The sequence below is a fragment of the Rhinopithecus roxellana genome, chromosome 4, assembly GCF_007565055.1.
Source record: "Rhinopithecus roxellana isolate Shanxi Qingling chromosome 4, ASM756505v1, whole genome shotgun sequence".
NCBI lineage: Eukaryota > Metazoa > Chordata > Mammalia > Primates > Cercopithecidae > Rhinopithecus > Rhinopithecus roxellana.
The window spans coordinates 98,742,557-98,768,393 of NC_044552.1; the positions used below are offsets into that span (position 1 = coordinate 98,742,557).

Below are 25,837 nucleotides of genomic sequence, written 5' to 3' on the forward strand. Positions count from 1 at the left end.
AAGCTAGTTGCTTATGTCTGATGACCTCAGTTTCCTTTTCTGGCAAATTGAATAATAATTCAAAACTTGAGAATACACATCTCATGAGGAGTTATGTATTTTGAATGGTATGTTAAGTACCAAGCACAACGCTTCATGGTAGGTCTTTGATAATGATAGGTGATATCATAAATGTTATGTGTCAAGTGAAGAAAAAAATATTGTCTAGAATAAGGCAGAGAAGCTCCTATTTTGACCCATGAATTTTCAATCCTTTAAATACTCTGATTTATAAAAAGAGTAGAATAACAAATGAAATTACTTTCATTTCTGCGGCAGGCAGCATCATGTTATGTAGAGTCTTGCTAACTGGCTATTTTTTATTGTTACTTTATACTTTATATACAGGCATGGTCCATTATATGAATTTGAGAAGTTTGGTTGAAGAATGGAAACACCATCTTAACTTGCCATAAATGATGTACCTACGATACAAGTAGAGCAAATGAAAGATTGAAGGTTACATTTTTTTAACCTTTTTTTTTTTTTAAAAGAGATTATTGTGGTATTTGGTTTTTATTGCATCATTGCTCAGCAGAAATGCTATGAATTTAGCAAGTAACTTTTTTTTTTTTTGAGATGGAGTTTCAACTCTGTTAACCAGGCTGGAGTGCAGTGGCTCACTGCAACCTCCACCTCCCGAGTTCAGGTGATTCTCCTGCCTCGGCTTTGTGAGTAGTAGCTGGGACTACAGGCGCACGTCACCACACTGGCTAATTTTTGTATTTCTTAGTAGAGATGGGGTTTCACCATATTGGACAGGCTGGTCTTGAACTCCTGACCTCGTGATCTGCCTGCCTCAGCCTCCCAAAGTACTGGGATTACGGGTGTGAGCCACCACGCCCAGCCAACTTTTTCATCCAGCCAACTTTTTCATCCTTCAAAACTGAAACTCATTGAAGACTATCCCCCAAGCCTCTGGCAATTACTGATCTAATTTCTGTCTCAGTGTGAGAAGGGAACATTAAAATTTTAAGGAAATATAGATATTTAAACTCAAATTTGAACTGCCCTCAGTTTAGAGAAATTATGGATTTTGAAGGATGAAATGACAGAGAAGATGAAGTCACAGTTTGGGAGGAGAATCACAGATTTTTATTCCAAGTGAAATATGTACTTGAAGTTTTGGTTGTTGCTTTTGGAAAGCAAATCTTGTAAGCTTAAGCGTAGTACTTTGAAGAGTGTGTGATTGTGACAAAAGGGATGTATAACACACAGCATATCCAAAAATTTAGGAGACATATTTGAATCCTAGAACTATCCTTAATTTTCTGTTAATTGGCCAGATTCTAGATAACCTGGTGTATGGGAGGGACCTGGTGGGAAGTAATTGATTCGTGGGTGCTGTTTTCCCCCATACTGTTCTCATGATGGTGAGTTCTCATGAGATCCGATGCTTTTATGAGGGGTTTCTTGCTTGACACTCATTCTCTTGCCGGCTGCCATGTAAGACATGCCTTTGCTCCTCCTTCACCTTCTGCCATGACTGTGAGGCCACCCCAGCCATGTGGAACAGCAAGTCCATTAAACCTCTTTTTCTTTATAAATTACCCAGTCTCAAGTGTGTCTTTATTAGCAAGCGTGAAAATGAACTGATACACCTGGCTCTGTGAAAGTATGTTTTGTTCTCTTCCCCGACATGCAGAAATTCGTGTTTCAGGCCTCCATCAGTGATATACATGTTAAGTTCTTCAAAATAATAAAAATCTGTGAAAGAGATGCATTAAAACACGTAGTAAGTCAGAATTAATTAGAGGATATAGGGTCTATAACTGTTGATACGGCATTGAAAAAACTGTTAATTGTATTTTTTACTGTGTATTCTTTGCAATGAAATTCTCTGCTTGGAAAAATGTAGAAAAGACACACAAAAAAAAACCAAAGTAAGATTAAAATCGTTTTCTAAGGGTTCTTGGAAAACACAATGTATTTTTGGATTATAATCGCCATGTTTCAGCTGGTTTGTGGTTACAAATTTTTGCCCCCAAGCAAGTGTCTTTGTAGCTTTGGACTATAATCTTCATGTTTGAGCTAGTTTGTAGTTACAGATTTTTGCTTCTGATTTTTTTTGTGTGTTTATTTTTTATTCCTTTTATCTATTACTTTCCAGAGTTTCTACTTTCACTTTGTTTTTGCTTCTGTGTCTTTCTTCCTTTTGTGCTGGCTTAGGAATAGATTTAAAAATATGTTTTCAATGCTTTATTCATTATTTTGGCTGTTGTACTTAGGACTATTGTTTAGAATATCTAGCCTGGCAAGGAGTGGAAATTTTCGTGTGTGTGTGCGTGTGTGTGTGTGTGTGTGTGTGTGTGTGTATTCAGATCTTAGAATGTATTAACCTAGATTCCTTTAGACCTATCCCTTTGCCTTATTTTGTTTTTCAGTTCTTATAACTTATATTACATTTTATAAAGCCTAGCGAGACATTTAAATACTTTTAAAGTGATTATTATATTTTTAAAGAATACATGTGTATTTGTTTTATAGCTACTTGAAGGAAATTTTGCCAAAGAAGTGAGCCATGAAATGGATGGACTTATTTTTCAGCCTACTGGAGTAAGTTCATTTGTCTGTGTGTGTGTGTGTGCATTTGTCTGTGTGTTTGTGTGTGTGTGTGTGTGTACACAGATATACATATATATACACATAAACATATATGCCTCAGACTTATTTACTTAGAATTGATTACTGCTGTGATTGCTACTTTTCCTTAAAATAAATTGCTCATTATGAAAGATTTTATTTATATCTAAATACATGTAATACTAAGATAAGCACCTGTGTTTCACTCAGCTTACAAAATAAGCATTTTTGGTCATTACATGTCAAAGAAACCAGTCTTTTAATATAACTAGTTATTAAAAAATAATTCTCTACCAATAACATTATATAAATGTTTATTTCGTTTTGTAACTTGGTATACTTTATGTATTAATCTCTCTAAAACTTCATTTTGCTATAGTTTACTGTAGAGTAAAATTCAAACAGTTGTCACTACTTGACAAAAAATACAACTTTTGAATATCTTTCCCATATTAACTTTTTGAAATGCACTGAAGAACTTTTACCAACTTAATGGTTGAATCATATATTTGAAGTAAGTTGTATTTTACTCTATAGCAGGTTTTTTCAACCTCAACCACTGATGTGTTGGGCCAAATAATTCTTTGCTGTGGGAGCTGTCTTGTGCATGGTAGGATGTTTAGCAGCATCTGTGGTCTCTACTCACTAGATGCCAGGAGTATAGATGCCAGGAGCACCCCTTTTACCATTTGTGACAAGCAAAAATATAGTCTGACATTGCCCAGTTTCCTCAGAGAACATAATTGCCCCTACTTGATAACCCATGTTCTGTAGGGCAGTGATTTTCAAAATGTGGCCTGTAGAGGAGGATTAGCACCATCCAGGAAGTTTCACAGATGCAAGTCAGCCCCACACCTGTTAAGTAGAAACTCTGGGGATAGAGTTTAGCAGTTTGTGGGTTTTTTGTTTTTTTTTTGAGACGGTGTCTCGCACTCTCGCCCAGGCTGGAGTGCAGTGGCGCCATCTCAGCTCACTGCAAGCTCCACCTCCGGGGTTCACACCATTCTCCTGCCTCAGCCTCCTGAGTAGCTGGGACTACAGGCACCAGCCACCATGCCCGGCTAATTTTTTATATTTTTAGTAGAGATGGAGTTTCACCGTGTTAGCCAGGATGATCTCGATCTCCTGACCTTGTGATCCGCCCACCTCGGCCTCCCAAAGTGCTGGGATGACAGGCGTGAGCCACCACACCTGGCAGCAGTTTGTGTTTTGACAGGTTCCCCAAGTGATTCTAATGCATGTTCAAGTATGAGAGTTACTTACTCTATAGGAAAGAGTTTATTTCTTGTGCAGCCACCTCATCATGTGGTGCTTTTTTTCTTCACCAACTCTTCTTTTAGTAATTAGAGTATAAGCTAGTTGAGAATTTATATATGGAGACATCAGACTGGGTGCCTGGGGTAAAAGAAAGGGAACAAATAATTTGAACACAGTTAAATACTGTACAGGTTGAATATCTCTAATCCGAAGACTGATATGCTATAACATTTATAACGTTTTGAGCACCAGCATGATGCTCAAAGAAATGCTCGTTGGAGCATTTTGGATTTTTGGATTAGGGATGCTCAACTGGTAAGTATATATAATACAGATATTCCCAAATCTGAAAAAAATCAGAATCCAAACCACTTCTGGTCCCAAGCATGTCAGAGAAGGAATATTCAACCTATGCATGTAAAGCATTATATATGCTTTACATATATAATAAATCTCTGCTAAAATGCAAATTTGGAGACAATGTGATATGTGATTGGCATCTGTCTGTCTTCTAGCCCCCCTTGCCAAACAGAAAACAGAAAAATCTTACCTTCTGTGTTTGAGGGAGGAGGAGATGGAGGAGCACTAGAGGTTAAGTATGGAAATGGAAGAAAATACTATTTTAGCAAAAATAAAGTTGAATCTTTCAGTTCTAACACATTCCAGTCTCCCTAGATGGAAAGAAGCAACGTCTAAATATAACAATGAATTCAGAAAATTTCATTGTGTGAAACTCATGGTTCAGATATGTGCATATATGGCATATATAGGAAAAATGGCCTGACAAATAAGTGAGTCTCTTTCTTGGATGTCTAGTATAGGCAGTTGATTTGTCAGTCTGTTCCCTTTCTAGTAACCATACTTTTTTTTTTTTTTTGAGATGAAGTTTTGCTCTTGTTGCCCAAGCTGAAGTGCAATGGCACAATCTTGGCTCACTGCAACCTCCGCCTTCTGGGCTCAAGGGTTTCTCCTGCCTCAGCCTCCTGAGTAGCTGGGATTGCAGGCACGCATCACCATGCCGAGCTAATTTTTTGTATAGTATGAATGGTGTTTCACCACGTTAGCCAGGCTGGTCTTGAACTCCTGATCTCAGGTGATCCCCCCACCTTGGCCTACCAAAATGCTGGGATTACAGGTGTGAGCCATCGTGTCCGGCTGTAACCACACTTTTTATTACAATGACTTTGTAATTGATATCTGGTATTAAGTCAAGTCTTCCTGTTTGCCAGCATTACCTTAAATATTTGTAGACAATTGGTTTAACATGAAAGTTTCAGAATCAATTTGTCATGTTACCCAGAAATTTTTGCTAGGAGTTTAATTGGAACGTCTTTGAATTTAGACTAATGCGGAGAAAACTGATGTGTTTGCAGTGCTAAATCACTTTCTCAGTGAATGCTGTGGCTTTTTTTCAGGTCTTTTTCTGTTCTGTAATTGAGTTTAAGTTTTTTATTATTGTTATGGTAACTTCTAAATATTTGTCATTTTCTGCTTTTGTAGTAAATCATGTCTGTTTTTTTTTAATGCTACTTCTAGTATACCACCTAGATTTTTTATTTTATTGATTCAACAATCCTGTTGAATTCTGTTAGTTTTCATCATTGTCTAATTTTACACATTGACCAGGACCTCTAGTACTGAATTAAGTATTAGTTCTAGTTAGATGAGGGAGAAGACATTTATACCTTCCTCTCAACCTCAAAGGGAATGTAACTAAATTTTCTCCATTAAGTATGTTTGTGGTAGAGTTCTGTTAGATATCCCTTACTGTGTTAAGAAATTTCTGATTCTGTTCTTTCAATAATTCTAAAAATCATAAATAGGTTTTGGGCTTTAACACCTTTTAAGGCATTAATTTTAAGGCAGTAATGCCTCTTCGGTATCTATTAAGATTATCATGTCATTTTCTTTTTTACACCATTTATGTGGTAAATTACACTGATTTTTCTTATGTTGACCCATCCTTGCATTCCTGGGATAAATGCTACTTGATCATGATATATGTAATTTTTTAAGCACACCTTTGGATCTAGGTATAATTGCTTCTTGAGGATTTCTGCCACCTTTTTTCTTACAGTTCATTTTCTCTCTCTCTCTCTCTCTTTTTGGAGACAGGGTCTCACTTTGTCACCGAGGCTGGTGTGCAGTGGCACAAACATGGCTTACTGCAGCCTTGACCTCCTGGGCTCAAGCAGTCCTCTCACCTGAGGTTCCCAAGTAGCTGGGACTATAGGCGCGCACGACCACGCCTTGCTGATTTGTGTATTTTTCGTAGATACGGGATTTTGCCTTGTTGCCGAGGCTGGTCTAAAGCTCCTGAGCTCAAGCAATCCGCCTGCCTCAGCCTCCCAAGTGCTGGGATTACAGGTATGAGCCACTGTACCCAGCCTATTTTTCTGTTTTTTGTATATTCAAAATAATGAAGGTAATATTTTTTATTGTTGAAAAAATTATGTAAGTTGCACATAATCCGTGGTAATACCTATCCATGATTTTAAAATATCAATTGTATGAGTGATTTGTACTGAAAAATAGAACAGTCTCTTACCTTTTTCTGCACCCTAAGTAATACTCCTAGGAGGTAATTATTTTCTTCTTTTTGTTTTGCTTTTACTTCTACAGTTCCACACAATGTATACTGTTCTTTTTTAGTTTTGTATTTTATACATGATCTGCTTACTTTGTACTATGGAAGAATAGGATTGAGCCCTCTAATTCCACTAACCCCCTCCACTCCCCTTTCTCCTTCCGTCATCCTATTGTAATTATATCACATGTTTGGTCAAATTAATATTCAGTTTTTATATCTTTATGGTGACATAAATATTATTCCTATCTAAGTCAAATAGTATACAATTATATTTTCTTTTTAGAAAAGTCTTGTCACCTAGCATTAGGAATATTTTTGGTATTATAATTATTATTTATTTCTTTAAACTCTCCAAAAGAACTATTTGATTTTTTTCAATGCAATCAAATATATAAGGTCCATTTTTCATTTGAAGGCATTCTTTCTGAAGCCTTCCATTCTTTAGTCCTGCTGCATAGCCTTTTCTTCTTAGAGTTTCTTTTCGCTATTTCATCCAGGAAATCCCTTTTACCTTTCTTCTCTGATAGATTTCCCTACTTTTTCGACTTTATCTTTTCTGCTTCTTTGATTTGAGTGATCTTGAAAACGTAATGCTGTACAAACTGGTCGTTATACTTACGAAGCTTTTGTTTCAGCTGTAAACTGAACATGTTATTCTGAGTGGTCTGTAATCTGTTCTACAGACAGACACCACTGAATTGATTCTCCAGTTTTTCATCTGTAAAATGTAGAGGCTGTAAGAGCTTAGCTTTGAAATTCTGTTATGGTCATATGATGATCAATGCAAATGATATAAATCAGTACTTAAAAATTCCTTCTTTCTGCCAATACCTGGTGAAAATCTACTAAGTAATGAATTTTTAATAAAAGAATAAACTCTTTTATTTTAGTTTCCAAAAAATGATTTGTCTTTTAAATGGCAAGTGAGACAATTAAAATAAACTAGACTTCTTAATGACTATTACGTGACTGTATTCCTATTAATTTTTTTCTCCTGCCATCATTTCTTTTTTTGGTGGGTGAGACAGAGTCCTTCTCTGTCACCCAGGCTGGAATGCAGTGGCGCAATCTTGGCTTACTGCAACCCCTGGTTCCCAGGTTCAAGCGATTCTTTAGCAGAGACGGCATTTTACCATGTTGGCCAAGCTAGTGTCGAACTCCTGGCCTCAAGCGATTCGCCCACCTTGGCCTCCCAAAGTGCTGGGATTACAGGCATGAGCCACCATGCCTGGCCATCCTGCCATCATTTCAATAGACTTTTCACTTTTTTATCTTTTATCTCCTACGTTGTTAAGATTATGAAATATATGGAATGTCTCTGAAAGGGTCACATTTTGTTCATCAGTGGATGTTGTCAACTTCTTCTAAAAATATTAATTTATTTTTATTAAAACAGATTTATTTTATTTATAACAGATTCTAGATTAGTTTACATTTATAACTTATTTCAGAAAACATGTTTCACAACTACCTATTTTGGTAACAGTTTAATTGATGGCATAGCACTATGCTAATTATACTAGTTATAAGTATCTAGTTCATTTTCATTTTCCATGAAGTTTTAATGATTTCAGTCTTTGTTTTTTAATGTTTTATTTCTGATTATAATTTCTCATGATAATTTTCTATCTAGTTTTTTTATTTCTTAAAAGCACATGTTACCAACTTTAAATCTCTTAGTTTTTATCACTAATATATACCTTTCATCATATTTTTGGTGTGCTCTTTAATTGGATGGTTAATTGCTAACACGGCATCTGGCTGTAAGCAGGATGTATTAGATAATCACATGTCTACCCATACTAGTTAATTCAGTGGTTATTTTACATTCCTACTATATTTTTGGTAAATATTCTAAAGGGTATTCTAAGTATAAATATATATTAACTATGCCATCCAGAATAGGCTCCAGTTTCGCATAAATCCATTCAGGGTAGCAGGAGGCAATTTGCTCTCTCAAATGCAAAATTTCATTATATTGAATTGTGTAGCCTTTGTTATTTTTTCCTAATTTTGGTTTTGTAAGTTCAACCTCAGAGTCTCCTGCAAAAGCTGATTTTTTGCTATTTTTAGTTCATCCTCAGTTTAGGCCACCATCACAAGATTGGTTTTATGTGTTCCACTTTCAGACTTTTGATTTGTCAAAGCCCCAGATTAAACCTGTACTTAGCTCTTATGCAGAGATTTATGACTTTTCTACCTCTTTAAAAAAATGGAAATATGTTTCTATTAAAGTTGAATGACATCAGACACTATATGATATTCTGCTAAAGACTTTAAGACACATTTTTCTAATAATTCTTACTCATAAATTCTCCTTGTGACTTTAAAAGAAAGAATACTTAAGATTTTTCTCACTTCTTTTATGCTTATACATTGTCATCAATTTCCTTTTCACCAGGTGAAATAGCCTTTTTTTTAATCGTTGTTTGTATATTCAAAGGAAACACCTAAATTTTCCTTTTCACCTGCTCTAAGTCTTATTTGTAAGGAAGTAAGAAGAGAGTTGACTATAGACAGGTATGGCTTCTAGTGGTGAGAGGAGACATGATTTTAGGTGGTCCAGGGACAGGGCATCAGATGACATTGCATCATACAATGAGAAATGTAGTCCCATTCTTGTTTTTATTCAGTCTTTCAGATTATAAGGAGAAAGTCTATTTCTAGTTTTTAATATCTAAGACTTGCTGATCTTTCCTTTTCAACAGAGTGTGGACCCACTTTTAGACTATTCAATAGGCAACATATCTACTAGAATTTAGTTTCATTGATTAATTTCTATCTTTTCTAATTTTAGGACTACTGGTTATTCAGGGTAAGCAATACCGTTTTCTAGTATACTATAAATGGTAAACCATTTGTTATAAAGTTTCCATTTAAAATATTTATTTTTTAGATTTTAGAGTGAACTAATTTAAAGAAAAATATAATAATAGTAGTGGTATTTTGATGTAACAGAAATCCTAAGGGTGGTAAATGCGAAGTTGAAATTTAGAAAACATGATGATACTAGCTAGTTACTATATTAGTTTCCTATGGCTACTTTGACATATTACCACAAACTTGATGGCTTAAAACAACATGCGTTTATTCCCTTACAGATCTGGAGGTCCCAGCACTTTGGGAGGCCGAGGTGGGTGGATCACTTGAGCCCAGGAGTTTGATAAAAGCCTGGGCAACATAGTGAGACCCCATTTCTGTAAAGAATGAAAAAAATTAGCCAGGCATGGTGGCACACACCTGTAGTATTTGGGAGGCTGAGGTAGGAGGATCGCTTGAGCCTGGGAGGTCAAGACTGTAGTGAACTATGATGGTGGCACTGCACTCAGGCCTCGGTGACAATTGTTCTAAAAAAAAATTGAAAAAAAAAAAAAAAAAAAAAAGAGTACTTGTGATTGCATTTAGGGTTCATCTGGGTAATTCAGAATAATCTCCCCTGCCCTTGAGTAGCCTTAATTTAATCATGCCACCAAAGTCTCTTTTGCCTTATAATGTAACACATTCCTGATTAGGTGGCCATTTTTCAGCCCACCAAAGTTACAGCTTAATAACACGTTTCTGACGGATAGCTGTAGACCTTAATACCCAGTGTAATTTCTGATTCTGTCTTTATAAGATTTGTAAATTACCTTTCTTCCTTAAACTTCCTATTAAGAGCAAGTTCTAAATGAGAAATTTAGGACCCTTAATCAAGCCAAGAACTTTTTAAGTAAAATTTGCCAACATTTCAAAATTTTTCTCTTGGGGAAGTCTGAAACTTTTTGATGAACTCAGCTTTAATAATTAAGTGCAGGGCAAGTAATGCATTGTTAAGACAAAAGTAATATAGTATATTAGAGGTAATCTGCATTTTAAAAATAATGTTAAAATGTGTATAAATTTTTCTTTTATTTTTAAATTGGAGGATATACAAATTTTATAACGTGTAGTTATTTTCCCTGAAATTCTTTCACCAGTCTCGAGGTCAATCCTTCAGTCTCTTGCCTGTTGTTACTATTCGTGGAGTAGAGAAGGTAAAGGGGCTAGGGTCCACTCTTGGGTAAACTTTCACTTAACCTTGCAGTTTCAGTTTTTCTCTTCTGTTTTGAATCTTCTCCACTGTAGCTCTGTCCTTCAGCTTTTTCACAGAATAAACATATCTCCTGCCTTTTGCCCACAGTAGAGGAGAGAAAGAAGCTAGAGGTTTAGTGGTCCTTCTATATATAGACTTTCCCTGGTCTCCTTGTTTTATGTCCTATGGCTTACCTTTATCCCCTGGCGGCTGTGTAGGTTACCTGTTACTTATGTGACTCAATCCTTTCTGGGGACTGCACCATGCAGCAGGAATGACTTGCATTGACATCCTTCTTTGCATGTACTTAGTATTTGGTTTTCTTTGCTCTATGCTCTGTTAACTTCTGTACTTTCTCTTTCAAAATTACATTGCTATGGGTTTTTTTTCCTGCTATTGTTGGTCTCCTATTTTTGTTTTCCCTTTCTGTTGATACTTCTTTTTTCTGTAACTCTCACCTTTAGTGAGGTTTTATATCAAAGCGGGCATAAATACATGTTTAGTCTACCATTTATCATAAAATCTTTGAAACTTCTTACAGTGTGGTGTTGCATCTGTTGGTTCCTATTAGCCAACAATTCAAGTAAATCAAGAAAGGGATAGCTGAGTGATCAGCCTAGTGATCTGAAAGGGTGAGTGTATATAAAGTGGAGAACAAGTCCTGATGAAGCACAGGCAAAGCCTGTTATCCATCCTCTGGTACCACAGAAATATTCCAAAGGCAAATGAATGGCAATGGATGATGAGGATTACTAGTGCATCTACTTGTGAAAAAACTCCTTGGTCTAACTGTGTTTGGTGCTAGTTACTTAAAACTTAGCAAGAAGTTTATTTTACTGTTACATTCATTATAATGAGTGAATTGAGGTTGAATAAAGGGTAGAAGATGTTAGTACTGTTGAAAAAAGAAGATACGTCTATAGGTATCTATAGATATCTACATATTTGAGACAGAGTCTTGCTTTGTCGCCCAGGCTGGAGTGCAGTGGCGCAATCTCGGCTCACTGCAATCTCCGTCTGCCGGGTTCAAGTAGTTCTCCTGCCTCAGTCTCCCGAGTAGCTGGGACTACAGGCTTGTCCCACCACGCCTGGCTTATTTATTTATTTATGAGATGGAGTCTTGCTCTGTCACCCAGACTGTAGTGCAGTGGCGCAATCTCAGCTCACTGCAACCTCCGCCTCCCGGGTTCAAGTGATTCTCCTGCCTCAGTCTCCTGAGTAACTGGGACTACAGGCATACCCCACCATGCCCAGCTAATTTTTGTATTTTTAGTAGATACGGGATTTCACCATGTTGGCCGGGATGGTCTCCATCTCCTGACCTCGTTATCCACTGGCCTCGGCCTCCCAAAATGCTGGGATTACAGGCGTGAGTGTAATTAACACACTCGGCCTAATTTTTTGTATTTTTAATAGCGACGGGGTTTCACCATGTTGGCCAGGCTGGTCTCAAACTCCTGGCCTCAGGTGATCCACCCACCTTGGCTTCCCAAAGTGCTGGAATTGCAGGTGTGAGCCACCGTGCCGAGCCAAAAAAGAAGATATTTTGAATCCTAGCAAATTATTGAAGAATAGTGATACAAAAATACTATATTAAGATGATGATTCTATTGAGAACGAACTCCCAAAAACCAGCTTAGGAGAAAGTTTTATTGTTTAGCTCTTGATTTAATATTCTACTTTCAGAGACGTAACCATGTAACACATTCATAATTGGACATTTTTACTTACTACTTTTTTTTTTTTACTTTTGTTTACTTATTACTTTTATAAGAAGGAAAAGTTAATCTGTGGTTTAATCAAGGAAATAAAGCTTAGAATATTTGTGTTTATAAAGAAGTACCCTAATACCTTATTTTGACTAAGACACAGAGCAGTCATTAATCGTCATGAAAGCCTGGATTCAGACAAAGTGGATTACATTACATTTACGGAATTATAGAACAGCAGAGGTTATCTAGTTCACTCACTGGTTTCAAAACGATGAACTCCAGTGTTCTAGATTTCTGTGAAGTGCCTCAGGTGACTGCATAGGTTACTAGGTCAGCATTCTGCTTCCATTGCAGTGCTGCTGATTTACTAATACTACTTTTATATATTGTACTTGTAGATAAGATTATGTTTTTAAAAGGGCTTTATCTGCTAAGTAAATGATGTTTGAATCAACTGCTTTTTTGAAAGGTTGCCATCATCTCCTTTCGTTGAAAAATCAAGATACATTTTCACCCTTTTTTACTGGATCAGTTAGTGTTAGTCTATATTCTGTTCACTCTTTCTTGAAATACTTTCTTTTATGGCTTCTGTGACACCACATGCTCCTGATTCCTCCTAGTCTTTTGCCATCCTTTGCGGTTCCTTTCGAGCTCTTCGTCTTCTACCAGCCGTTGAAGTTTGGTGTTTTCTCGGGACTCAGCACAACAGATTTCATTCTTTCTCATGCCCTGCTCTTTTTCTAGTAATCTCATCCATACCTGTGACTTAGTTCTTTTTTATCACATGTTACTCAGACTTCAGATTTCTATGTAAGCCCCAAAGTTGGTTATCTTATTGCCCACTCTGATGCTGCCTTTTGAATTTCTCAAAAACATCAGAAACACAATACAGACAGTTCCCAACTTATGATGGTTTGACTGACTATTTTTCTGGGGACAGTAATGCCATTGTAAGTTGAGAAGCATCTGCATATCAAAGACAAACTCTATCTCTATTCCTGAAATGATCAAGTAAGCAGACATACAGACTGGTTCTTTTCCAGCATTTCCACCTCATTTACTAAATGCAATTACTTAAATCAGAAATCTAGCTGTTATCTTTGGCACCATCCCCTCCTTCCTCTCCAAGTCTTTCTTTATCTTTTAAGTATCTCTTAAATTATTCCCTTTTTTCTCCATTGTCACTGCTACTACTATAATCCAGTTTGTCCTTCATTGCCTCTTGCTGGAATCACTACAGTGGCATCCTAACCAGTCTTACAACATCCATTCTTGCCTTCTCTTCATTCCTTTTTTTTTTGAAATGGAGTTTCACTCTTGTTGCCTGGGCTGGAGTGCAGTGATGCGATCTGGGCTCACTGCAACCTCCGCCTCCTGGGTTCAAGCAATTATCCTGCCTCAGCCTCCTGAGTAGCTGGGACTGCAGGCCCATACCACTACACTCAGCTAATTTTTATATTTTTAGTAGAGACGGGGTTTCACCATGTTGGCCAGGATGGTCTCAATCTCTTGACCTTGTGATCCGCCCGCCTTGGCCTCCCAAAGTGCTGGGATTACAGGCATGAGCCGCCAAGCCTGGCCCAATCTTTTTTTCTTTCCATATCCAGAGTGATCTTCCTTCATCACTAGTGCTTTCTCCTGGTTCTCAGGTTAAAGACCAAAATTGAATTTGGAGCCAGTTTACTTTTTTCTTTATTATATTTTGCCTTTTGGTTTCCCTGTGTGTTTTGCTGTTGATTCAAAAATAACGTTAATGTTTTTTTATTTAAAGGTAGCTTAATTATATTATTCGCAAACAGTGATATAAACAATAATATAAACAGTCAGTCAGTTTGGGATGCTATAACAAAATACCATAAACTGAGTGGCTTACAAACAACAGAATTTTATTTCTCACAGTACTAGAAGCTGGGAAGTCCAAGATCAAGGTGTTGGCAGATTCAGTGTGTGGTGAAGGCCTGCTTCTTGGCTCATGTTGTGTCCCACACAGCAGAAGGGGCAAGGGAGCTTTCCTGGGTCTCTCTAAGGGTAGGAGTCTCATTCATGAAGGCAGAGTCCTCTTGACTTAATCGCCTCCCAAAGGCCCTATCTCCTAATACCATCACATTAGGGGAGTTAGGATTTAAACATAGGAGTTTTGGAAGGGGCACAAACATCAGTCTGTAGCACAGTGTTAAAAAAAAATTTGAAATGTAACTTATACTTGACAAAAATACTTAAATATTTGAGAAAAATTTTGGTATTTTCTTCAAAAGAAAAAAATTATCTGTTTATTTTCAATATGAATCTATTTTCTTTCTAAGGTTTAAGATTCAAGTTTCATCAAACAGAAATGATCATTTTTAAAAAGAACCACTATCAAATTGAATTTTCCATCTCATTATCAGCTTCTATAATAAACTATGTTTTATTAGACTCCTATCTATATGGTTTTCAGTTCTGCGATTACATTTCCATTTTGAATTGCTAATTTTTGGCTATTCATCATGTAAAAATGAATATTTTAACATGATTTGGTATTTTAATATGCAGGTATTAGATCTTTTACATGATAGCTATTAGATTGTTTAATTTACAAAGTTGGTAGTAAAATTAAATCTTATTTGTTTACTAACTTTTATAAGTAGATTTTAGTGCATATTTATGCACTACATAAGTAGATTTATGTAGCATATTAAATTTTTACATGTGGAAATAACATTAATTTTTAACCTTTTGAAAAATCAGCTTTGATTTTACTTTTATCATCTGGAGAAACTGTGTTTCTAGACAAGAATTGTATGCCATTAATAATCTATCACTATGAAATAAAAACAGAATAGTAGATTGTATAATTTAAGTAAGAATAAAAATCTTGAAAGTATTTTTGTTTTATATTTAGAAAAATGGCTTTTCTTGTTGTACCTACTAACTCTACTATGGTTAGTAAAACATAACTGTTTCTGTTGAGTCTAGAGTTATTTACTTTCAAACAGTAAAGATATAATTGTTTTTTAATGTTTTCATCACTATTTTGATTTTCCTGTAAGGTGGGTCAGCTTGGTTTTATGTATCTGGTATTCATCAGTTTGCATAGAAATTTAGAGTCAGCTTTGATTTTAATATTGCATTCTTTTGAAATATTAATATTTTTATTAAATCTTTACTACTGCCAGGTATTTGAATATTATGGATAGATTGTAAAATGAAAATTGGAATTAGCCTAATGCCTTGTCTTGAAGTACATGACGAATTAGAATGGTTTTCCTCTGTAGCAAGGATGTTACCATGGTGAGAGCTTCTGTTTCCATGACATTTGCTTGCATATTTTGATAGGTCTTCAATTGAAGAAGGGCTCTGTTTTCTGGCAGGCTGCAAAAGTGTCATTCTATCTTTTCTCAAAATGTGTTATTTTTATTGAAAAATATAATTTTCCAGGGAATTGTAATAGCAAAGTGCCAAGAAAGAAAATGCACCTTATTTTAATTTTTTTTCCTTGTTCAACTTTTAGAGCACAGCAAAATATTCTTAGCTTGCTTTGTGTAAGGAAGAAAAAGGAAAGCATCATTTTCAAGTTTTAAAAATAAATATTTAGTTTTTTTTGAATTTTGTTGGCAAAATAAACAGCTACAGATGCATAATTTGTAATCAGTCTCAGCTAGATATAGATATATCTGTACAACTAAAAGGAATTGCTAATGATGATATATTGGTAGCAGAGAAAGGGGAAATATATAAATAAGGACTTCACAAAATGAAAGAAGTGGTGAATTCCTAGAGGGTAAATATACAGAATACCAAATCAGTTCTCATATAAATGATACATATTAAACACTTAATGAATTAGGGATAGTTCTTTTTATTAATAACTTATGTTTAAAGTTGAAACATTAATGGTAGATTTTTAAAATTTGCATTTTACAGTGGTATAACTTTAATTTTTAAACTAGATAATACAATCACGTGGTTCAGAAATTTTAACATGTATTTAAAAAATACATAGAAGAAAGTCTCCCTCTCATACTTCTTCCCTAGTTTCTTTATATATATAGAAGCAAATACAAATGTGTGAATACATTCTTATTTTCATTCCACTTTTTCAAAAAGATAGCATATTATTTTACTTTTTGTTTACATATTGTTTGCTTTTCAGAATTTGTCCAGGTATATTTTTAATGTCTATTTTGTTTTTGTTAGTGCTCTGATTTAGGCATCTAGGGAGATATACTGGAATCATAGCAAAAAGATAGGGGTTATTAATTGTTATCTCTTATCCCTTATGCTTATAGCAATTCCACATTTTAGAAGGAAATATGTAAAAGCACACATTTTGTCTATGTAGGGTACGAAAATTGATTTTCCTTTTGTTGTCAAAGTTCAGTGATAACTTGAGTGGCTCTTTCTTACTGATAGACCAATTCATTTTATAAGAGCTACAAACTGAAAGAGTCTCTAAATGTATTTATACATGCTATTTCTTCTGCCTGAAACTATTTTCTTTTTTATATTACTCCCATTTATCCTTGAACTATCAAGTTAGATGTGCTTCCTTGAGGAAGCCTGGTTGTCTAGCTGAGCTTGACTCTCCCCTGCCCCCACAGTATTCCCATTGGCCTCCATGCACTTAACATGTATGAATTTTTAGTTATTTTAAAAACTACCATTTCTCTTACTAGATTGTAAGTACCATGAAGACAGAGATCATCTCTGTCTCATTCACAGTGATATTTTTAGTGCTTATAACAGTAGGGTGAATATTAAATACTGTGTTGTACATGTAGGCAATCTGAATGTCTTAGTTCCTTAGATTCACTGTACTTTCTCTTGTAGCTATGTAACTCATCCTTATTGCCTGTGTAATTCTCAGCTTAAATTTTACTTCCCCTGGGAAACTTCTCTTTATGTTTTTGACTGTGTTAACATTCCATTTTCTCTGCTATTATAGCACTCTGAACTTCATATTTCATTAAATTCTTCACAGTTTTTTGTAACTGCTTATTATTTGTCTGAAACCCCCATTATCTTTATCTTACTGGCCTTTAGCACAGATGTTGACACAGTCTTAGCAGTTGATTAATAGATATTGGTTTAAAAAAAAAGAATGAATTCATACTTTAGATCAGTGGTTCTCAACTGGCATGATTTTACTTCCCAAATAACATTTGACAGTATGTGGGGACATTTTTTATTATTTTGATTGGCCCATAGAGGCCAGGTATGCTGTTAAACCTCCTACATTGGCATGGAACAGCCCCCACAACAAAGAGTCTACTGGCCCAACGTCAGTAGTATTGCTATTAAACAACCCTGCATTAGACTCTGGATTTCTTTGCTTTCTCCGTATTTTCTTAGATTTATAGATTTATAAATTTATAGGGCTTTTGAATGTACTTGAACAGATATCTTAACCATTTTGTCTTTTTTCTTTAAATTCTATGTTTTGTGACAATTTTACTTTTTTGACACATAGAAATTATATATATTTAGGGCATACAGCTTGATGTTTTAATGTACATTGTGAAATAATCACCACATTCCAGCTAGTTAACATCTAAGATTTCTGTCTACTTGCCATTTTTGTACCCTTTGACCAAAATCATCCCATTTCTAGTTCCCTCCATTTCCGGGCAGCCACCATCCTAATCTCTGCTTCTATGAGTTTGACTAATTGGGATTCCATGTATAAGTGAGATCATGCAGTATTTCTCTTTCTGGCTTATTTTTGCTTAGTACAATGCTCTCCAGCTCCATCCACGTTACCACAAATGGCAGAAGTTACTTTTCTGGGGGTAAGGCTGAATAATATTACATTATATATACACCACATTTTCTTTAACCATTCATCCATTGCAGGACGTTTAAGTTGCTTCCGTATCTTCACTATTGTGCATAAAGCTGCAGTCAATGGGAGAGAGCAGATATCTCTTCATGATCCTGTTTTCATTACTTCCAGATACATACTCAGAGGTGGGATTGCTGAATCATAGGGTGGTTCTGTCTTTAATTTTTTTGAGAACCTCAATACTGTTTTCACTAATGGGCTGCACCAATTTACATTCTCACCAACAGTATACAAGGGTTCACTTCTCTCCATATCCTTGACAACACTTGGAATTACTTGCCTTTTTGATAATAGACATCCTCGTAAATGTGAAGTGCTGTCTTATTGAGGTTTTGATTTGCATTTTCCTGCTGATTAGAAATGCTGAGATGCTTTTCAGTAGGCCTGTTGGCCAACCACTTTCTTGTTTTGAGAAGTGTCTATTCAGGGCCCTTACCCATTTTTAACAGGTTGTTTGTATTTTTAATATTGAGTTGTATGACTTCTTTATATATTGGATATTAACCCCATGGATGTATAGTTTGCAGATTTTTTTTCTCGTTTCATAGTTGACTTTTCACCTTGTTTGTTGTTTCTTTTGCTGTGCAGAAGGTTTTTAGTTTGATGTAGTCTCTCTTGTCTGTTTTTGCTTCTGTTGCCTGTGCTTTTGGTGTTATATCCAGAAAATACTTGCCAAAACCAATGCCAAGAATTTTTTTTTTGTTTGTTTTCTTCTAGGAGTTTTACAGTTTCCATTTTTGTGTTTAAATGTTTAATCCATTTGAGTTGATTTTTGTGTACAGTGTGCATTTTTTTTTCTTTCCATCCACCCCATACAATGTGGTAGTTAGTATATATTTTGGAATCTGGAATAAAATACTTGGGTTCAAATATCTTTTCTACCAATTTCTTTATGACTCTGTTTTGTGATCCATGAGAAAAGGGTACCATGTTAGCTTGACCTACCTCATGGAGCTATTTTGAGAATAAAGCTATTTAAGAGAAGTCAAACCAGTAACTGGTGAAAAGCAAAAACCCAGTCGATGTTAGCCCTTAGAAGTTATTACTGCCTTTATTATTCTAGTGTAAAGGGCATAGGAGGGGATAAAACTAGAGAGGATGAATAAGGCTAGATAAGCGGGCAGAGGGGAGGTGGTCTTTGGTTGTTAGGTTGAGAGGCTTGTATCATTTTCAGTAAACCATCTAACCAGATGGATTCAGGATCAGTTGTATTTGATAGGGCCTGTTGATAATAGGGATAACAATTAGGTTGATCACAGTAGCCTGGGTGAAAAAGTAATAGAGAAAATTGGTGGAATATGGAACTGGTAGAGACTGCATCAAAGATGATTAGAGAGTTTTGAACCTTTCTGGTTAGGAGCATTATGTTAATCAGAGATGGAAATCAGAATGGAGATGAACTTGTTTTTTGTTTAAGAATATGAATGATTCAGTTTTAGATTTAAAACTTTAGGCTGCCTTTAGGATATTAATGAATAAGCCAGTGCCTTACATACTTTTATTTGGGAGAAAGTTAGTATGAGAGATGAAGAATTGGGAGTAATTTTCATTGTAGGTATATTTGGAGTGTTAGAGGAGTGGATTCTTTATAATGTGTAATAGTGAAAAGGCAAATAATAGATTCTTGAAGAATGTGCGTTCGTAATTGATTCCATTGTTTTACTGTCTCTAGCAGCATTACTGTCTAGGATTTCTAAAGTTTTCTTTAAAAATAAATGCTGTAATAAAACTAATACTATAGTGAGGACAGGGATCTTTCTTAGCTTCAGATGTGATCTTTGTGAAGAAGGCATTGTGTCTCAGGTTTTACTGTAGAATCTGGTGATAACTACTCACATTTTACTAGTGGAAATAATAGAATAACATAAGCCTGCAAGGTGTTTTTGGATATCTTTGGTCTAGATATCCTGTTTTAGGCAAGCAAAATGCTATTATTACATTTTTACAAATGAGATAGATAAAGCCCACTTTGAACTTGCTTTAAATAATTACGTTAGTAGAGGCAAAGAGGGACTAAATATGTTGCTCCTTTGCCGTTACTACTGCTAGCTTCATTTGCATCAGGGTTTCTCAACCTTGGCACCATTGACATTTTGGGCTAGATAATTCTTTGTTGTGGGCAGCTGCCCTATGCTTTGTAGGATGTTTAGTAGCATATCTAGCCTTTAACCACTAGATGGCAGTAGCACTCCCTCCCCACCTCTTTTTCAACCAAAAATGTCTCCACGCATTGCCAAGTATCCCTTGGAGGCAAAATCTCCCCTAGTTGAGAACCAGAGCTTTACACCACAGGTATATATCACGTATACCTCCAGTTAGCTTCCTCTCCACCTTAGTTTTACAGACTTCTCTTTGGCATATGGCCATCTTCTACCTCTAAGCCAGGTTCTGTTTTCATCTGGTCAACACTTTTCTAGGCATCTTATTTTGCTGCCTGACGTTTACATGTATTATATTTTTGACTTTAAGATAGCAATGGATATCTTGGGTTATATTGGTAATTACATTTACACCTAATATATCCCCAGTTTTTTTTTTGACAGCTCACCTGATACAATCAGATTTATTTCTATAAACTAAGTATTGTATTTGTCAGTTAACTATAGCTCTGGTAATTATTTTAACCTAGATACATGCTAATAAATTGAATTATATTACTCTGACTATACACAGGAACATGTAGAATGAAAGGGTGTTTTTATATCCTTGTTTATAGTTCAGCAAGATTCTGTATTTCAAGTTTGATAAATCATAAATATTTATTTCTAAAAGGCTTATTCAGTTCCTGTATTTATAATATATTTGCTGTTGTTATTTTGGGAATCATGAAAAAAGGATTATTTGATAGTGATTTATATATATAATCTTTCATAAATATTGTTAGCTTGTTTCATAATCTCAGATATTTCATTTTTCAATTAAGTATACCTGAGACAGATATTTTTGTAGTAAGTTTTGAAATTCTGTATTTTTAATTATTCAAGTATTCAAGCATTTTACTAGGTGTTTTATAGGCACAAAATTGATATGATTTTTGCTAAAGTAGAATTACATTCTAATGAGTATTTCAGTATATTTTACTCTTAGAATCTGTGTCATTGTTGAATCTACATTCTGTAACTGGGAGCTATAGTATTTTTAATATACCATTTTCTAAATTAATTAAATAACTAATTAATTAATTTAGAGAAATTAATTATTTAATTAATTAATCTGAGACAGAGTCTCACTCTTTTGCCCAAGTTGGCATGCAGTGGCATGATCTCGACTCACTGCAACCTCCACCTTTCAGGTTCAAGCAATTTTCCTGCCCCGGCCTCGCAAGTAACTGGAACTACAGACATGTGCCACCATGCCCAGCTAATTTTTGTATTTTTAGTAGATACCGTGTTTCATCATGTTGGCCAGGCTAGTCTTGAACTCCTGACCTCAGGTGATCCGCCCGCCTTGGCCTCCCAGAGTGCTGAGATTACAGATGTGAGCCACTGTGCCTGGCCCCATTTTCTAAACTTTTTTAATCTTTAATTTTCATAAAGGTGCTTTGAAGTTCCTAATAATATCAAGTCTAGTATTCCAAATTAATATGAATGATTTGGTGTGCATTGAGATGAGGAGTTACTTAAGTTTCTGAATTATTGCCGTGTAAAAACAGAAGAGTTGATACATGTTTTCTTATTAGACAAAATTGAGTCTTGATTTACAGGCAAGAAAATGTGAATGATATTTAATATCTATTGTACAAATAAAATTACATATTAAAGCTTTTTAGATTTCATCATTAGGTACCTGTTAGGAGATATTTTAAAACTATACCATCATTCAACTTTTCTAGATTTAATAACTTAGATTGATACTGGTTTCTAAGTGGCCTTGTAGTCACTTATATAAACAAGTCGGAAGCAGAACTAAACGATGCTTTGTCTGTAAATATGAAATTTCCTTGGCAGCGATTGCAAATGCGGTGGGATGTGCATAGTGTGTTTCAAGCTACCCAAACTTACTCTTTTTCTTGAGCCCATTCTCTCTTGCTGACACTCCTTTCTCCCCTTACTTTTTTTGACCCTTTACTACTATAATGAGCCACTGTTACTTAAAGGCCTGTGACTTTTCTGCCAAATAAGCTTTACTAGGAAAATGACTATATTTTATCAGATTCTCTTCATTAATGAGTTGACAATGGGAAAATTTTGCAGTTCCAACATTCCAAAAAAACTTACATTGAAAGCCAGTCTAAGGAGATTTATTTGTGATTATCCTGAAGTATATATGTTACCTAAATAAATCTCTCAGGGCAAATATATGGAATAAAATTTCCACTGAAAAATTATATATTTGATTTTATACTTACTCATGCTTCAATACAAAACTTGAGGGAAAATAATGTGCATTATTTTCTTACATGTGTCACAGTTAAAAGGTGTTTCCTATCAATTCCAGTGATTTTTCTTTCTTAGCAAAACAAGTTATATTGGATCGTCATTCTATGGACTTCGTTTGAAATAAGCGATCCTATGATTATGATTTTTGCAGTTTTAAATAATTTATAAAAATCCGTTTGACCTGGGTGCAATGAATTGCACCCTTCATCTCAGCTACTCAGGAGGCTGTGATGGGAGAATTGCTTGAACTCAAGAGTTCAAGGCTGCAGTGCTTTGACTGCATCTGTGAATAGCTACTGCATTCCAGCTTGGGCAAGATAGCAAGACTCCATATCTAATTTGAAAAATCAAATTAAAAATTTGTTAGAATGCAATTTAACTTGGATAATTAAAAAATATTAGTATTGAGAAACTTAGCAATTTTTCCTTCCTAAGTATTTTTCTCATAGTATGGACCCACCTTCCATAATGCACACAATGAATTGGGAGACTTGCCTCTCCTTTAGCACATCCTATATTTTTCTACTCTTGTGTTTTTGCTCATGTTTACTTCATACTGCAAATCTACATGAGTGAATATTACCCATCCTTCAAGGCTTACAATGTTCATTCCTTTATAATCAATTTTAAGACACTCAGATAATACCTTTTCTTTTTTTGCTATGTACTAAGAATACATTTAAAATCCCCAAGTGAAATTTATCCCTGGGTCACAAGGTTGGTATAAACATATGCAGATCAATCAATATGATATACCACATTAACAGAATAAAAGCTAAAACCACATGACCATCTCCACAGATTCATACAAAGCATTTGGCAAAGTTCAACATCCTTTATGACAAAAACTTCCAATAAAATAATAGGTATAGAAGAAAATTTTGTCAACACAAAGGCCATTTATGAAAAGGCCATAGCTAGCATCATAATTAATAGGGAAGAACTAAAAGCTTTTCCTGAAAAATCCAGTACAAGGCAAGGATTCCCCTTCTTGGTGCTTCTATTCAACGTGGTACTGGAACTACTAGCAAGAACAGTCAGGCACGAAAAAGAAATAAAAGGCATCTAAAATGGAAAACAAGTAGTTTATCACTACTTGCAGATGACATGATCCTATATGTAGAAAAAGACTGTTATATCAAAAAAAAAAAAAAAAAACCTGTTAATAAAGTTGTGGGATGCAAAGTCAACATACAAAAATCAGTTACATTTCTCTGCACCAATCAATAACAGCCTGTCTGAAAAGAAAGTGAAGAAAACAATCTCATTTACAATAGCATCAAAAAGAATAAAATACCTAGGAATAAATTTAACCAAGATGGAAGAAATTGAATATGATACAAATAAATGGAAAGATATTCCATGTTAATGAATTGGAAGATTTACATTGTTAAGATGTCTGTACTACCCAAAGAGATATACAGATTCGGTGCAATCCCTATCCAAATACCAATGACATTTTTTACAGAATTAGAGAAAAACAATTCTAAAATTTGTAGGGAACTAAAAACCCTGAAAATAGCCAAAACAGTTTTGAGAAAGAAGAACAAAGTTGGAAACATCACACTTCCTGGTTTCAAGTTATATTACTAAGCTCTAGTAATTAAAACAGTGTAGTACTGACATAGAAACAGACACATTGACCAATGGACCAGAATAGAGGGCCCAGAAATAAACCCAAGCATATATGTTCAACTAAGTTTTGACATGGGCACCAAGAATACACCATGGGGAGAAGATAATCTTTTCAGTAAATGATGCTGGGGAAACTTGAATATCCATATACAAAAGAATGAAATTGGACCCTTATACCATATCCAAAAATCCACTGAAAATAAATCAAATACCTAACTGTAAGACTTGAAACTGTAAAACTCCTAGAAGAAAATATAGTGGAAAAGCTCCTTGATGTTGGTCTTGGCAGTGATCTTTTTGATGTTACATCAAAAGCTCAGGCAACAACAGCAATAATAGGCAACTGGGACTACGTGAAACTAAAAAACTTCTGCACAACAGAGGAAACAATCAACAAAATGAAAAGGCAGATTGGGTGAAAATATTTGCAAAGCACATATCTGATAGGCACATATTTAATATTATAGATATAATATTAATATCTATAATATTAAAGGAATTCACGACTTGGTAGCAAAAAACAAAACAAAAGCAAATAATCTAAGGACTTGAATAGACTTTTTTTTTTTTCCCCGAAGAAGCTATAAAAGTGGTCAGCAGGTGGCCGGGCATGGTGGCTTATGCCTGTAATCCCAATGCTTTGGGAGGCCAAGGCGGGTGGATCACCTGAGGTCAGGAGTTCAAGATCAGCCTGACCAACATGGAGAAACCCCGTCTATACTAAAAGAAAAAAATTAGCTGGGCTTGCTGGCACATGCCTGTAATCCCAGCTACTTGGGAGGCCGAGGCAGGAGAATCACTTGAGCCTGGGAGGCGGAGGTTGCAGTGAGCCGAGATCGCGCCATTGCACTTAAGCCTGGGCAACGAGAGGGAAACTCTGTAAAAAAAAAAAAAAAAAAAAAAAAGGTCAACAGGTGTATGAAAAGGTGCTCAACATCACCAATCACAGGGAAATGAAAATTAAAACCTCATTGAGATATTACCCCATGCATATTAAAATGGCTATTATTGAAAATACAAGAGATAACATACAAAATAGTTGGTGAAAATGTGGAGAGTGAGGGTGTTCCACTGTTGGTAGGAAAGTAAATTGGTACAACCATTATGGAAAACAGTATGGAGGCTCCTCAAAAAAGTAGAAACCTATTATATGACTCAGGAGTTCCTCTGAGTATATACCAAAAGAAATGAAATTAGTACTTCATAGAGATATGTATGCTCTCATGTTCATTACAGCATTATTTGCAACAGCCTACGTATGGAAACCATCTAAATGTCCTTCAGTGGGTCAATGAATTAAGAAATTATGGTATATTTATGCAACAGAACATTATTCAGGCTTAGAAAAAAAGATCTTGTCATTTATAGCAACATGGATGGAGCTGGGGGGCATTGTACTAAGCAAGATAAGCCAGACACAGAAAGAGAAATGGTGTGTGATTTCACTTACATATGGAATCTCAAAGAGTTGAGTACACAGAAACAGAATGCAAAAAACACCTATTATTAAGCTACTTGGTTAATAAGCTCTTTTAAATGGGGGAGAAACAAACCCAGTTGGTAATTTATTAGTAACAACTTTTGATTATAGGTGATAAACTAATTCTGTACCTCCTTATTGTAATTGAAACAGATATAAATTACTCTGTCAGTTCTAACTGTACAGTCTTCTGTGGTTAGAAGTATGAAAAAATTAGCAAGCTCAGGTCAGAGGGAGAGCTATGCTTTTTGTCCTCCCTCTCAATTGTGGGTATTCAGAGGGATTTGTTT

The 25,837-nt window shown here is 35.3% G+C and overlaps 1 protein-coding gene across 1 annotated transcript in view; it reads left to right on the forward strand.

Moving 5' to 3' along the window:
• Positions 1-25,837, forward strand: part of RNGTT (RNA guanylyltransferase and 5'-phosphatase) — a 330,605-nt gene that overhangs the window by 154,971 nt on the left and 149,797 nt on the right. Inside the window, exon 12 of the mRNA XM_010357776.1 lies at positions 2,527-2,595. Within this exon, the coding sequence (XP_010356078.1) occupies positions 2,527-2,595 (69 nt within the window). The remainder of the gene's footprint in view (positions 1-2,526; positions 2,596-25,837) is intronic.